Source organism: Trichoderma aggressivum (genome assembly GCF_033847375.1).
Source record: "Trichoderma aggressivum f. europaeum strain CBS 100526 chromosome Unknown scaffold_016, whole genome shotgun sequence".
NCBI classification, from domain to species: Eukaryota; Fungi; Ascomycota; class Sordariomycetes; order Hypocreales; family Hypocreaceae; genus Trichoderma; species Trichoderma aggressivum.
In genome coordinates, this window is record NW_026946382.1 from 139,004 (window position 1) to 152,642 (window position 13,639).

At 53.8% G+C, this 13,639-nt stretch overlaps 6 protein-coding genes across 6 annotated transcripts; 4 read left to right on the forward strand and 2 right to left on the reverse strand.

The window, feature by feature from the left end:
• Nucleotides 1-59: 59 nt before the first annotated feature.
• On the reverse strand, nt 60-508 carry Triagg1_4879 (uncharacterized protein; the record flags this gene model as incomplete). The annotated part of the gene is made up of 2 exons (XM_062899331.1): nt 60-172; nt 313-508. The coding sequence occupies 2 exons, from the start codon at nt 506-508 to the stop codon at nt 60-62; spliced, it is 309 nt and encodes a 102-aa protein (XP_062756060.1).
• Nucleotides 509-696: 188 nt separating this feature from the next.
• Triagg1_4880 (uncharacterized protein) lies at nt 697-1,974 on the forward strand (the record flags this gene model as incomplete). Its single annotated transcript, XM_062899332.1, has 2 exons — nt 697-992; nt 1,080-1,974. The coding sequence occupies 2 exons, from the start codon at nt 697-699 to the stop codon at nt 1,972-1,974; spliced, it is 1,191 nt and encodes a 396-aa protein (XP_062756061.1).
• Nucleotides 1,975-2,151: 177 nt separating this feature from the next.
• Nucleotides 2,152-3,228, reverse strand: Triagg1_4881 (uncharacterized protein; the record flags this gene model as incomplete). The annotated part of the gene is made up of 3 exons (XM_062899333.1): nt 2,152-2,242; nt 2,325-2,831; nt 3,083-3,228. 3 exons carry the CDS (start codon nt 3,226-3,228, stop codon nt 2,152-2,154), a joined length of 744 nt encoding a protein of 247 aa, XP_062756062.1.
• Nucleotides 3,229-6,421: 3,193 nt separating this feature from the next.
• On the forward strand, nt 6,422-7,120 carry Triagg1_4882 (uncharacterized protein; the record flags this gene model as incomplete). Its single annotated transcript, XM_062899334.1, has 2 exons — nt 6,422-6,604; nt 6,713-7,120. The coding sequence occupies 2 exons, from the start codon at nt 6,422-6,424 to the stop codon at nt 7,118-7,120; spliced, it is 591 nt and encodes a 196-aa protein (XP_062756063.1).
• Nucleotides 7,121-8,740: 1,620 nt separating this feature from the next.
• Triagg1_4883 (uncharacterized protein) lies at nt 8,741-10,681 on the forward strand (the record flags this gene model as incomplete). The annotated part of the gene is made up of 4 exons (XM_062899335.1): nt 8,741-8,845; nt 8,961-9,258; nt 9,327-10,111; nt 10,190-10,681. The coding sequence occupies 4 exons, from the start codon at nt 8,741-8,743 to the stop codon at nt 10,679-10,681; spliced, it is 1,680 nt and encodes a 559-aa protein (XP_062756064.1).
• Nucleotides 10,682-11,785: 1,104 nt separating this feature from the next.
• Nucleotides 11,786-13,577, forward strand: Triagg1_4884 (uncharacterized protein; the record flags this gene model as incomplete). The annotated part of the gene is made up of 2 exons (XM_062899336.1): nt 11,786-12,446; nt 12,523-13,577. The coding sequence occupies 2 exons, from the start codon at nt 11,786-11,788 to the stop codon at nt 13,575-13,577; spliced, it is 1,716 nt and encodes a 571-aa protein (XP_062756065.1).
• Nucleotides 13,578-13,639: the final 62 nt, after the last annotated feature.

Genomic DNA, 13,639 nt, shown 5'->3' on the forward strand with positions numbered 1-13,639 from the left:
CCCCGCCCCTCATAACGCCGTCAATGCATTGGTAGTATAAGACACAAGACTCGTAGATTTTATTCGGACAGATCAGCTGCTTTTTGCAATTGGCGCGAGTGACGATCAACTTCCTCGACCAAGCCCTTGATGTTGATTTTGGAGCAGTTGAAGTCCATCTCCTTGCCGTCCTCTGCGCCAATTAATTAGCTTATTTCTTGACCCCAGCCCCCGGTATATCCCAAACGTACTGAATTTGACTCTTAATGAGCTGCTCTCTGGGGAATTTCGCGGGAGTAAGCTGGTATGGACGGCCGTTCCATTTGCACGCACGTTTGGCGGGAGAAAGGTCAGGAACAGGCGGGCGGGCTTGGCGCAGGTCGAGAAGGGATTGAATTTGGCCGTGACCTCGGTCATGAATTTCGTAATCATCTTGCCGATGCGGAGGAGCCGCTGCGGGCGTGAAAACGACGTAGGCGGAGGGGCGGGATTGGGGCGATTTGTCGCTTTGATTCGAACTTTTGCGCATGGTGGGATGTTCGAAATTTGGTGGACAGAGTGGAGACCCGGTATGTGCATATCGCTGTACAAGGTACTTGTCGCTGCCACACTGCCGGAGCCAATGATGACATGTAGTTTTCAACTTTGCTCTAAGCTGTCAAGATCAGTGCCAGCGATACCAATTTTTGTTTTTCTGCACGTCGCCGGCGGAAGAAAATGTCACTGGAAGGGCTGCAGGAGCGGCTGGCTGCTTTGCAGGAGACTACGACTCAGCTAAGAGAATTAATCGACCGGCTGGCCAATGTGGAATTCGAGCCGGGATCGGTGCCGCTGAATATCGAGGAGGAGGGGAGTGTGAGCGGAGAGCTCAGCGCGGAGGCTGGGTTGATACTGAAGACTGGGTTGGAGGATCAACAGCTGCTGTGCGAAGAGGCCAAGTACCTGCGGAGGGGCGGACATGAGAAGGAGAGGCTTGTGGATGGCATTGAGAGGGTGGGGAGTGAACTGGCCAGGTAAGAGGATGAACTCTTCTTCTCTTCCTCGTGAAAGGCATTCTGGGGAGAAGTTTGGCATGTGCTAATGAGTATTGCCCTGTGTAGCTATCGATCAACGCTTCGAAAGGCACGATTATCAGCAAAGAAGAACCTGGAGCGAGCTCGGAGGCTTGAGAGGGAGCTTATGGTGCAATCCTTTGTCGAACCGATTTCCGAAATGAACACGTCCGCAGGTGGCGGCAACGAAGAACCACAGGCTGTTGCTCGGCCCATACGGCATAACTACAACCAGAATCGACAATTACAATCGAGTCTATCGGAAGAAGACCGGCAGACGGTCGGGGCAAGCAGCAACGTTACAAATGCCCTGCGGCGGACACACGCCCTCATCGCGGCGGAACTAACCAAGAGCGAGTTCGCACATCAGACACTGACAGAGTCGTCGGCTGCACTAAGGCAGCTAGACGAGTCGTATACTTCGCTGGATGGCATGCTGGCGAGCTCCCGAGACCTGTTGGGCACACTGCTCAGGTCTCAAAAGAGCGACACATGGTATCTGCAGACAGCACTGTACATGCTCATGGTGACTGCGGGATGGCTCGTGTTTAGGAGGCTTTTGTACGGGCCTCTGTGGTGGCTTGTGTGGTTGCCGTTGCGGATATTGTTTGGGGTTGGCACAAAGGCTGGAAGCGCAGTGATGCATAGTCGGAGTCCTGCACAGTCTGGGAAGGCTGGGGTGGTGATTGATGGGGAGATTAGAGTGGACGGACTGCCGGATGAGAGCCTGCCAACGGCAGTGGTTGGGCGAGACTCGAAAGTGGTGGAGGGGGATGATGAGTCTATGGTTGAGAAGGTGGGCAAGATTGTGGATGCTGTGCAGGAAGCGGATGAATTGGGTTCGATACCAGGCGGGCCTGAAGGTGATCATGACGACAAGCTATACGAAGGAGATGCTGCAGAAGTCGTCGTGGAAGATTCACGCCCTAGGGATGAGCTGTGAGAAACAAATGTAAACATGGAATAAAAAATAGGTTGAATATTCATAAGCCCCCCCGATGATTGTTAAATAAGTCAAAGATTTGGATGCTTCTACGGCTTTTAAAACTCCAATGTAACCTCGAAAACACATCTCGCTTTTTGCCCCTTGATTTTTTTCCCCTTGCTCCGCCTCATTACGTTACCTCTGCGGCCCAATCTGGGCAATGCTGCTGATCCAAGGAAGACCCAGCTGGTGCATCTCAACCGCCAGCTGAAAAAGATAGTCGAGGCTTTTGAGTTCACAAAACCCTATCAGCACAAATGACCAACTCACGACCCAACAAAAGAAAAAGGGGGGAAATCCAAACTCACCTCTCACACTGCGTCTTCGCCTTGTGGACATTATCTCCCCACACATAGACGCCGTGGCGCCTCACCAAGACGGCATACGTGTCCGGATACTCCTCCATGGCAGCCTCGAGATACTCGGTCAAGTCCTCCTCATGAGGCGTGTTCTCAATGACGGGAATGCGTAGCGTGTCGTGGTAGCCCAAGTTGCCCACTTTACCCATGCCCTTGCCAAAGCCCTTGATCTGCTCAATGTTGTTGATCTCGAAGACGCTGCTGCCCTTTGCCTCGAGCAGCAGGGTGACGAGGACGGCCCAGTGGGAGTGGGTGTGGATGCAGCAGCCGGCGCCGCGGCGGGTGAAGGCGGCGAGGAAGAGGGGCGTGCACTGGGAGGGTTTGTAGAGGGGAGGGGAGCGGAGGTAGGTTCGTTGTTTGAGGGAGGGTTCTTGGTCTTTGAGGGAGAGGACGTAGATGTCGGCGGGTTTCATGAGTTCTTTCTGGACGCCGGAGGGGGCGATGTAGACGAGGTTGCTGGTGGCTGGTTAGCGATGGAGTTGTGACTTGAACCTTTGTAGGTACTAATGATGAAAGTATAGGGGATAGGTGTTGTGTTGTATATGATGTGTACTATGTGATATGGGCTTGAGTGAGAGTGAGAGAGTGAGCGTATCACCGGCCTCGTCCTCGTTTTCACTCCGCTTGAGATGACATGAGAGCTCATTTCAAGCTCATCAATGAGGGATATACCTAGTGCCAAACAAGAGGAAAAGGGATGTACTTACTCGTCTCTAATTGAGCATCCCCCTCCAGTGCCAGTAACCCATCCCAAGGTCCAAAACTTGGCGCACAGCGAAGGGATGAGGTTGGCAGGATGCTCAGGGTCCGAAGACGTAACGAGCTGATCGGGGTTCTCATGAGCAGCAGCCATTGTATAATGAGAGATAAACAGCCGTGAGCTTCACAAGAAGTGAAGAATATTATAAAATATTATTGAATAAAAGTATGAGCTCTCTCTATGAGTCCAGCTGTGTAGATTCTTGTAGCTGCTCGTACATGAAGCAAGATGCGAATGCGAGCTTTTGCCCCTCTAGTGGCTTTTGCTGCCCCTCCATCTGGGAAAAAAAATGACGAGCTTATACTGCGATAGGTAGCTGGCCAAAACCAAAAAAAAAAAAAAAAAACGTGGGAGGCGCAAGGGCCACTTTATCTCACGATCTCGGTGGTTGAATTTAAGATTTGATCGGATCTACGGAGTGCGGAATACGGAGCTTTTTAATAAGAACAAAAAAGTAGATAAATGACGACAAGTAGAAGGACATTCTGTCTTTGTCTATGAGGTAATGCGCATCCAAAAGTTATTCGATGGCATCGTCGTCGCGGCTCGATTGAGATGGGCGGCTACAGTACATGCACGGTACCTGCTCTGTGCCACCGGGAACGTTAGCACGCTCGGTTCCTGAAAGTATATTTCATCAAAAGTTGCCGTTCTTGCGATGTGGTTGGCTGGGATGGTCGCCCCTAGTTACTTAGTAAGCCGCAAGTCGGCGCTCAAAATGTCTACGCAATTTCTCGACGTTGAATTGAGTCCCTACCATTGGCTCAAACACAAAGGCGTCCTATCCCGCGCGTCACATTCGCGTTCGCACCACGCCTCAAGGATAGGAGGGAAATGAGAGCCCTTCTGGGCGAGAAACGGTCGCTGCTTCTTTGGCAACTCTGAGATACAGATGTCTCAGACACAAGTAGGGTTGAGCTGGTCCTGAAATTACGGCCGAGGAACCTGCAGTATTAGTGCGAAGCAAGGCAAAGCAAAGCAAAGTTGGTTGCTGTAGCTCTCAGGGGGGAAACGGCTCTCTCATACGATGTCATGTTAAGTCTCGAGCTTTAGGACGAGCTGGCTGTCTGGATGCTCCCAAAACTAAAGATGTGAAAGACCTACTCATAGCGTGATGGAGCATCTTCCGCCAGCACCTGTCATCGTATGGATCCCAAGGTTCCAACGATTGGATACGCGCAAAAAGCATCGTCGGCCAAGTTTTGTGGAAATTGCCTGTGCCGCTGACAAGTACGGATATCGCTGCCCCCGTACGACTTCAGCTGCGCAAGGAGCAGATGTTCCCTACTGTATTTGCCAAGGGTCAAGTCAGCTTCACCAACCGCAAGCCGGTTAGATCCCCCCCTCGGAATCTTGCCCCGTACTGGCACGGCCATGCACCGATCGCCAATGGTGCCTCGTATCGCGAGGAGCCTTTTGCTAAGGCCAAGCCAAATAGGCACAGTACGAAAGGCTCCGGGCCGTACTGGGCTGGGCTTGTATCTCACCCAAACGGAGCATCGTAACCCCTGGCGGCTCCGGAGGCCACAGGCTAAAGGTGCTAGCTTTCAGGGCTAAGGCAGTAGGACGTTGGATTTCTTGCCAGTGTTTTGGAGATTGAGTTTTCCTTGGGCTCTGCGCCAATGCAGGAAGCAAAGCGAGCCCCCGTGGGCCTCTTGTTTGTTTCGTATCACGGACAATGGATGTTGGTTCAGTTGGCAAGATATGGGTGGCAACGGCCAATGTTGATGTTGACATTGGTGTTGATGCTTTGTTGCCTTAATAAACAAATCACCCATCACCATGTGACAGATTCCAGGCGACGATCAAATCAAAGGACAAGCCTGAACCTGCTGCTGTCTTAGTCACTAGTATTGGATGCGAGCACACCAAGCCAGGATGGCCCGCTCTAGTGCCGCTTCATGCCCCTGCAGGCGCTAGCCAAATGGAAGAAAAGACACACGACTGCGATGGCAGACGAGCTGGGCCATGAAGGTGAAGATGGGGTGAGTACATAGTGAGAAGAGCGTCATTTCACCGTGTTGCATGGATCAATTGCCTGCACCAAGGTGCTTAACGTAGCAGTTGAAGCGGGCAGACGGCCAGAAAACAAGGCAATACTGTACAGCACAGGTGTCGCCGCATGAATTACAGCAGCAGCAAGCCCCGGGAGAACAAATCACGGCCTCCAATGCACACAGCGGGAAGCAAATGGTCTGGCCTGCAACCAGCTGGTGGTCCCACAGGACAGGCCGCACACAGCCTCTGTTAGGCCGTGGCCGCGGCCGAGAAGCCGAGCAGAATCAAAATCAATGACCGCATCGCACAGACTCCAACCCGCGGCCTGGAGAGCAAGGTTGGATGGAGGGCAGAAGATGGCAAAAAAGGACGTCCAACGTGACCGAGAGAAGAGGAGGCAAAGAGGAGAATGAGGCGGATCGTCACGCCAAATACGAGGCCCCTCGAACGTAACAGCACAGTAGCATCGAGACAATGAGGGAAAACGCCACAGCATCGGGAAGTGGTCAGTTTCTTTTCTTTTTTTCTTTTTTTGTATCAAATATGGATGCTTTGCTTTTTTCGATTCGGGTCGGCCAAGCGCCTCAAAGGGGCACGGCAATTTTGTATGTATTGCTGCGGCTGATCACGACGCCACGCAATTAGAAATTACAATGCGGCGCTTCTAGAGGGGGGGAAAAGGCGTTGCAGTTCCTCAACCGCAGACGTACGAGGCACAAGAACACAAAAAAAATCATGGCAGTGGATGTTTGAGATACAACTTGCAAAACTGAAGCTTTCCTGCAGCACACGCCCTTGTTCTCCAATGTTTACATGTACAAGTATGTATGTACGAGTACCCAAAAAGTGAGGTCACCCAAGCACAAGCAATGTAATGCAATGCTATGCTCGGGTGGGGCCCTCAGACAAGCCCGGGTTTGCCTCCATCCCTTCTCTCATTCAATGCTACGGTACATGCTCGTACTTGCAGACTAGGAGATTTCCAACGGTACATGGCCCGTACTGTGCGCGGAAAAAAAAACACGCCGGCGATGCTTTTGGAGCGATTGGGTCTCCTTGAACTCTGCCTGCTGGCTACGCGCCTGGGCTTTTGCAAGTATTAAAGGGAGATTGTCCTGCTTCCCTGGCGCGGAGGCTTCTCTTCTCTCCCCATCTTCGATCTCTAAACCAGTCTCTCGCTCGTCTCGTGCTATCGACATTCGTTTTTTTCGGTGCTTCCTTGTGACTTACACTTGACTCTTCAATACTCACTTAATACTTACAACAAACAACAACTTAATCAATCACGATGCGTTTCACCGTTGTCCTGTCCGGCCTCTTTGCCGTCCTGGCTGCCGCCGCCGAGTCCGGCTCGCCCACTTCTGCTGCTCCGGCCTCTTCTGTCTCTCTCGACCCTGCCCAGCAGTCCCAGTACAACTGTCTCCACGCTTGCAAGACCGGCGATGTCGACTGCCAGGCTCACTGCATTGGTGTATGTTGAATCCCCTCTGTGTTTTTTTCTCTCTCTCTCTCGTTTCTCCCAGTGTCAATACATGGTGTACAAAAAGACGACTTTGACTTACACGCCATGCTCTTACAGGTTCCTTCTCCCGACCAGTCTCAGGTCAACGCCACCACTGCCTGCGTTGCCAAGTGCCCTCAGGGTAACGGCAGCCCTGCCCAGACCAACACCTACAAGCTGTGCGTGGACAAGTGCATCTCGGACCACTACTTTGTCACCTCCGAGGGCACTCCCTCTCAGACCGGTGCTGCTGGCGACCACGCTGCCTCCAACACCGGCACCGGCACTGACACCGCTGCTGCTCCCACTGGCTCCTCTTCTGGCTCTGACTCTTCCTCTGGCTCCTCTTCTGGAACTGGCACCAGGTCTGGCAGCCCTACCAGGACTGGCTCTGCTTCTACCTCAACCACTACCAACGCTGCTCCCGCCATCATCGCCTCTGGCGGTGCCCTGGCTGGTGTCATTGCTGCCCTGTTGGCTCTGTAAACTTTGAGATATCCCCTTGATTTCATGTCATCTTTTTTTTTTCAGTTCGGTTTGGATTGGTTAATGGAAGGGGTTTAATTCGGGTTTCGGGGATTTAATGATTGGGGTTGTGTATTTACATCCAAGGCGGGATTGGGTAATAAAAGGTGTGTGTTGGGACAAGAAGACTCTGCTGCTTGCTGTCGAGTAACCAACCGTGCTGAAATCGTATGAGTCGATCAAGTTGGATGAAGCCTCATGTGATTGCTGTTCATCTCATCGTAGACCCATCTCATTGTAGACGCCTGATATACTTTCGAGTGGTTGTTTGATCCAACAGCCGAGGCAGGTCGCCATTCTGGCTTGTGCGCCTGGAGCAATTGTCTGATGTGGGGAGATTTTCGTTGTGAAAAGGGTGATGAGGGTGAAGCATGGGCCACAGACCCTGCGCAGATCGTAGACGTCGGTGCCATGCATTATTATTGCTGACTTACCCAACCAGGACGTCTTGTATCTCGTAATATTGATTCGTATTCATGTGTGCACTTGTGTCTTGCATTTGCCATACAGCACGCTGACGACACACTAAGATTCTACTGCGCAACCGCATCACGTCGATGCATTCAATATCATGGAACTCTTTGTAGTAACGCATCAAGGCTCGTGTAATAGCGGCAAGGCCTTAGCGCCTGTCACATTAATGGGGCATCTGCTCTATGCATCAGATCAGATATCGAACGTGCTAACTTTTAGGCTCTCCATACATTTCTATTTTTTCGGGGATTGATGGCCAAGGCAAAATTGCAAAGGAAGAGCAGAGACATGCCGCATCCGATTCATCTGACACTCGGACAGAAATCCCGTGCTACTGCTGGAGTTCTCGTGTCAGCATCGACAATTGGTCCGGGGTTACCTCAGCGCCTTGGAAATTGGATATGTGGCATCTTCTGTTTCCGTGTAACCACCTGGTCGCCCTCCCCGATTTTTTTTTCTCCAAGTCTCACCCGGGGGAAAAAAAAAAGAGGGAAACGCGATGATGCCATTGGCAATGCCCGGTCAATTGGTTTTGCTTGGGGACGGGCAGATTAGACGTGGATGATCCAGACAGGCCGGATGACTGTTAATCTTTGCCCTTGCGCTGTATTTCCACCTTTAACCCCGTAGCTGCGCCTTCAATTGATTTGATGCCATCGAGACGCATTCTCTTCTTCCCGTCTCGGAATATGAAATATATCAGCAGGCCCACACGTGGGTTGCAGCGGCGCCAAAAAGCTGCTTCATCCGGGCCTCTTCCATTGGCCTGGCTGGGGATCGGGAACAGCAGCCCGGGTACGTACTGGGCGGGTTAAGCCCAGCCTGGCAGCTCGAACCCCCGCATCGACCAACTAAAGTGGCAGCTAAATTCCGTCGTGGCCCTTGACAGCTTCTACGTGTCCTCAAGAGCTCCCCCGGCCTTCTTCAACGGCGCACGTCTTCCCATTTATCTTCCCTCTTCCTTCTTCAATCAATCTTCAATCTTCTTTGGGATTCATTCATTCTGCTTCAGCGCTGGGACTGCCCTGTTGGCACAGCTTCCTTCTCTTCTTCTTCTTCCCTCTCCCGCTCTCCGAAGAAAACCGCTGGTATAGGAATCTTGAAAAAATGAAGTTCAACACCGTCGCAGCCGCCGCGGCTCTGCTCGCTGGTGTCGCATACGCCGAGGATGTTGAAGAGTCCAAGGCGGTCCCGGAGATTCCCACCTTTACTGTAAGCCAAGCTCTCTCTCTCTGTCTCTCTCTCTCTCCAGATTGGAAGCTCTAGCTGCTGCTCTGGCGACATGCGTACATGACCGGCCGTGTGCTAACGGAGATTCGTCGCTTAGCCCACCACCATCAAGGCGGACTTCCTGGAGCAGTTCACCGATGACTGGGAGTCCCGATGGAAGCCTTCGCACGCCAAGAAGGACACTAGCGGTTCCGACAAGGCTGAGGAGGAAGAGGAATGGGCCTACGTTGGCGAGTGGGCTGTTGAGGAGCCCTACCAGTACAAGGGAATTGACGGCGACAAGGGTCTTGTCATCAAGAACGCCGCCGCTCACCACGCCATCTCGGCCAAGTTCCCCAAGAAGATTGACAACAAGGGCAAGACCCTCGTTGTTCAGTACGAGGTGAAGCTTCAGAGTAAGTTGGCGTCTACTACAGAGAAAACGAGGGCGTCTGGACATGAACTGACTTGTGTGCGCTTGCAGAGGGACTGGACTGCGGTGGTGCCTACATGAAGCTCCTGCGCGACAACAAGGCTCTCCACCAGGACGAGTTCAGCAACACCACTCCCTATGTCATCATGTTTGGCCCCGACAAGTGCGGCCACAACAACCGGGTTCACTTCATTGTCAACCACAAGAACCCCAAGACTGGCGAGTACGAGGAGAAGCACCTCAACACTGCTCCCTCCGTCAACATCGTCAAGACCACCGAGCTGTACACTCTCATTGTTCACCCCAACAACACCTTCTCCATCAAGCAGAATGGTGTCGAGACCAAGGCTGGTAGCCTTCTCGAGGACCTGGCCCCTCCCATCAACCCTCCCAAGGAGATTGACGATCCCAAGGACTCCAAGCCCGAGGATTGGGTTGACGAGGCTCGCATTGCTGACCCCGATGCCGTCAAGCCCGAGGACTGGGATGAGGATGCGCCTTTCGAGATTGTTGACGAGGAGGCCACTCAGCCTGAGGATTGGCTTGTCGATGAGGCCACTGTTATTCCTGACCCCGAGGCTCAGAAGCCCGAGGACTGGGACGATGAGGAGGATGGTGACTGGGTTCCTCCCACCGTCCCCAACCCCAAGTGTGACGATGTCTCCGGCTGTGGCCCCTGGTCCAAGCCTTTGATCAAGAACCCTGACTACAAGGGCAAGTGGTCTGCCCCCTTCATTGACAACCCCGCCTACAAGGGCGTCTGGGCTCCCCGCAAGATCAAGAACCCCGACTACTATGAGGACAAGAACCCCGCCAACTTTGAGCCCATTGGAGCTGTGAGTAGCACCCTTCTTCTTTCTATCTAGTACCACTATGTTTCAAGCCTGGTTACTAACCGTTTTCCTCTTTACTAGATTGGCTTCGAGATCTGGACCATGACCAACGACATTCTCTTCGACAACATCTACATTGGCCACTCCGTTGAGGATGCCGAGAAGCTGGCCGCCGAGACCTTCTTCGTCAAGCACCCCATTGAGAAGGCTCTTGCCGATGCTGATGAGCCCAAGTTTGACGACACCCCCAAGTCTCCCTCTGACCTCAAGTTCCTTGACGACCCTGTCACCTTTATCAAGGAGAAGCTTGACCTCTTCCTCACCATTGCCCAGAAGGACCCCGTTGAGGCCATCAAGTTTGTCCCCGAGGTCGCCGGTGGCATTGCCGCTGTTGTTGTCACCCTGATTGCCATCATCACCGCTCTCGTCGGCCTTGGTGGTTCTTCCGCAGCCCCCAAGAAGCCCGCCGCCACCTCCAAGGACAAGGCAAAAGACAAGTCCGAGGCTGTTGCCAGCGGTGCTGACAAGTCCAAGGGAGAGGCTACCAAGCGAACTACCCGCAGCCAGTCGTAAACGGTTGGGTGTATTTCTTTTGTCAGAGCGGTGAGTGATCAAAGCAATGGCCAGATGTGGGATGAACAGAAATATCCAAGATACCAGCATCTGGGGCCAAAGTCCGAAAGAGGAATTGGGAAGCCAAGGGGACTGAAAATGAATACTTTGCAAAAATTGTTATTTAAAAAAAATGGGAATCAATTGTTTAGAGTCACGTAAGATCTATTTGTATCGCGATGATTGTACAAAGGCAGTCTAGTGCAAGCCAGCTAGCAAAGCCGATGTGGAGGATCAGTCATTGCCAATGTTAAGACGGCAGAGGCAGATGCTATCAACACGGTTTATTCTGTACCTATTCATGATCAACATTCGCCAAGCTGAATTGATTGTTTTTACGATGCTGAAAAACTCTATGAAATGAGGTTACGATGATAGTCGTGTTCGAAGTTTGGTCACAGGGCGTTGACGGAGGAGCGCCAGGCCGTATGAGGAAAGCTACCTAATGAGCCCACGATATACCACGGAGTCCATACTAACTGGCGCCTTTAGGCCATTGACACGATTAAGAGGGGGGGGGGAATGGCAGATAAGCCCGTTGCTTGCTGATGGAACGGCGTTGGCGCTGGCGGGCGATTAGCAGCTGATTGCAGTCAGTTTATAGCTTGTTTTCTCGGTAAAGCTGCCCGGGATCGGAGGGCCAGAGCTCGGCAATTTGTAGGTAATGAGAAACCAAAAAAGCGCGGTACGACAGTAATCCCAATCTCAAACGGCGTCCTGAATCATTGCCCCAAGGACGACGGGCTTCGGCATGTTGCGGCATCGGCTTAACAAGTTGCAGCCAAATCTAAGCGGGCTCCCCACACAAACCACAAACCCCCGTGTGTGTGTGCTGGGTTCCCCGTTTTTTGCCTCCTCCCCCACACACGGCTACGGCCGGTTGCTTTTTGGGTTGAAGAGACGGAGGTTGATAAATAGGAACGCTGGCCTTTTCACTCTCGTCTCGTCGCTGCAAAGTGCTGACCGACTAGGCCTAGGTGTAACCAGGAGCGGGCAGCAGTGCAGTCCACAGTCTTTGTCTTCTGTCTTGTTGTCTCCTCGTTGATATATCACCGCCTGCCTATCATGCGCCGCCTCCTCTCCGTCAGCGCCTCTGCCAGCACCCGCGGACTGACTGCCGCTTCCCCTCGGTCTACCATTGCCCTGGCCAAGATGGCCTCCAAGGCTCAGGCCGTCACGGCCGCCCGGAGGATTCATGCCACGGCGCGGCAGCTCAAGCCAATGGACGCCCTGTCGTCCACGGCCACCAGCTTCCCCACGACGCACGAGCAGATCGAGAACGTGCAGAACACGCCCTACTTCATCGACAACAAGTTTGTCCAGTCGACGACGGACAAGTTCATCGACCTGCCCGACCCGGCCACCAACAACCTGGTGACGCGCGTGCCGCAGATGACGCAGGCCGAGATGAAGGCCGTCATCGAGAGCTCCGACAAGGCCTTCCAGTCGTGGAAGAACACCACGGTGCTGTTCCGCCAGCAGATCATGTTCCGCTACGTGCAGCTGATCAAGGACAACTGGGACAGACTGGCCGCCAGCATCACGCTCGAGCAGGGCAAGACGTTTGCCGATGCCAAGGGCGACGTGCTCCGTGGTCTGCAGGTCGCCGAGGCTGCCATTGGCGCCCCCGAGCTGCTCAAGGGCGAGGTCCTCGAGGTGTCCAAGGACATGGAGACGAGGACCTACCGTGAGCCTCTGGGCGTCACCGCCGCCATCTGCCCCTTTAGTGAGTTCCCCCGATCACTGGTTCCTGAAAACTAGACGACAATGAGAGCTAACAAGTCGTTCTTTTCTTTTACTAGACTTCCCTGCCATGATTCCCTTGTGGTCCATCCCCATTGCCACCATCACCGGAAACACCGTCGTCATCAAGCCCTCGGAACGGGATCCCGGCGCCGCCATGATCCTCGTCGAGCTGGCTGAAAAGGCCGGCTTCCCTCCCGGCGTTGTCAGCGTCATCCACGGCGCCCACGACACCGTCAACTTCATCCTCGACGAGCCCGCCATCAAGGCCGTCAGCTTCGTCGGCGGCAACAAGGCCGGCGAGTACATCTACACTCGGGCCTCTGCCAACGGCAAGCGTGTCCAGGCCAACCTGGGGGCCAAGAACCACGCCGCCGTCCTCCCCGACTGCAACAAGAACCACTTCATCAACAGTGTCGTGGGAGCGGCCTTTGGCGCTGCCGGCCAGCGCTGCATGGCCCTGAGCACGCTGGTCATGGTTGGCGAGACCAAGGAGTGGCTCTCCGAGGTTGCTGAGCACGCGCAGGCGCTCAAGGTCGATGGCGGCTTCGAGGAGGGCGCCGACCTGGGCCCCGTCATCTCCCCCCAGAGCAAGCAGCGCATCGAGAGCATCATTGACAGCGCCGAGAAGGAGGGTGCTACGATCCTGCTCGACGGCCGCGGCTTCAAGTCCGAAAAGTACCCCAACGGCAACTTCATCGGTCCCACCATCATCTCCAACGTCACTCCCGACATGACCTGCTACAAGCAGGAGATTTTCGGTCCCGTGCTGGTGTGCCTCAACGTCGAGACCATCGACGACGCCATTGAGCTCATCAACAAGAACGAGTACGGCAACGGCGTTGCCATCTTCACAAAGTCGGGCGCCACCGCCGAGACGTTCCGCAAGAACATCGAGGCCGGCCAGGTGGGCATCAACGTGCCCATCCCCGTGCCGCTGCCCATGTTCTCCTTCACCGGCAACAAGAAGTCGATTGCCGGAGGCGGCGCCAACACCTTCTATGGCCGACCCGGCATCAACTTTTACACGCAGCTCAAGACGGTGACGGCGCTGTGGCAAAGCGCCGACGCCGTGGCCAAGAAGGCCGCGGTGCACATGCCCACGCTGCAGTAGAGGGTGAAATTAGGATTGTTTGTGTGTGTGTGTGTGTGTGTGTGGAATAAGACGGAATGATT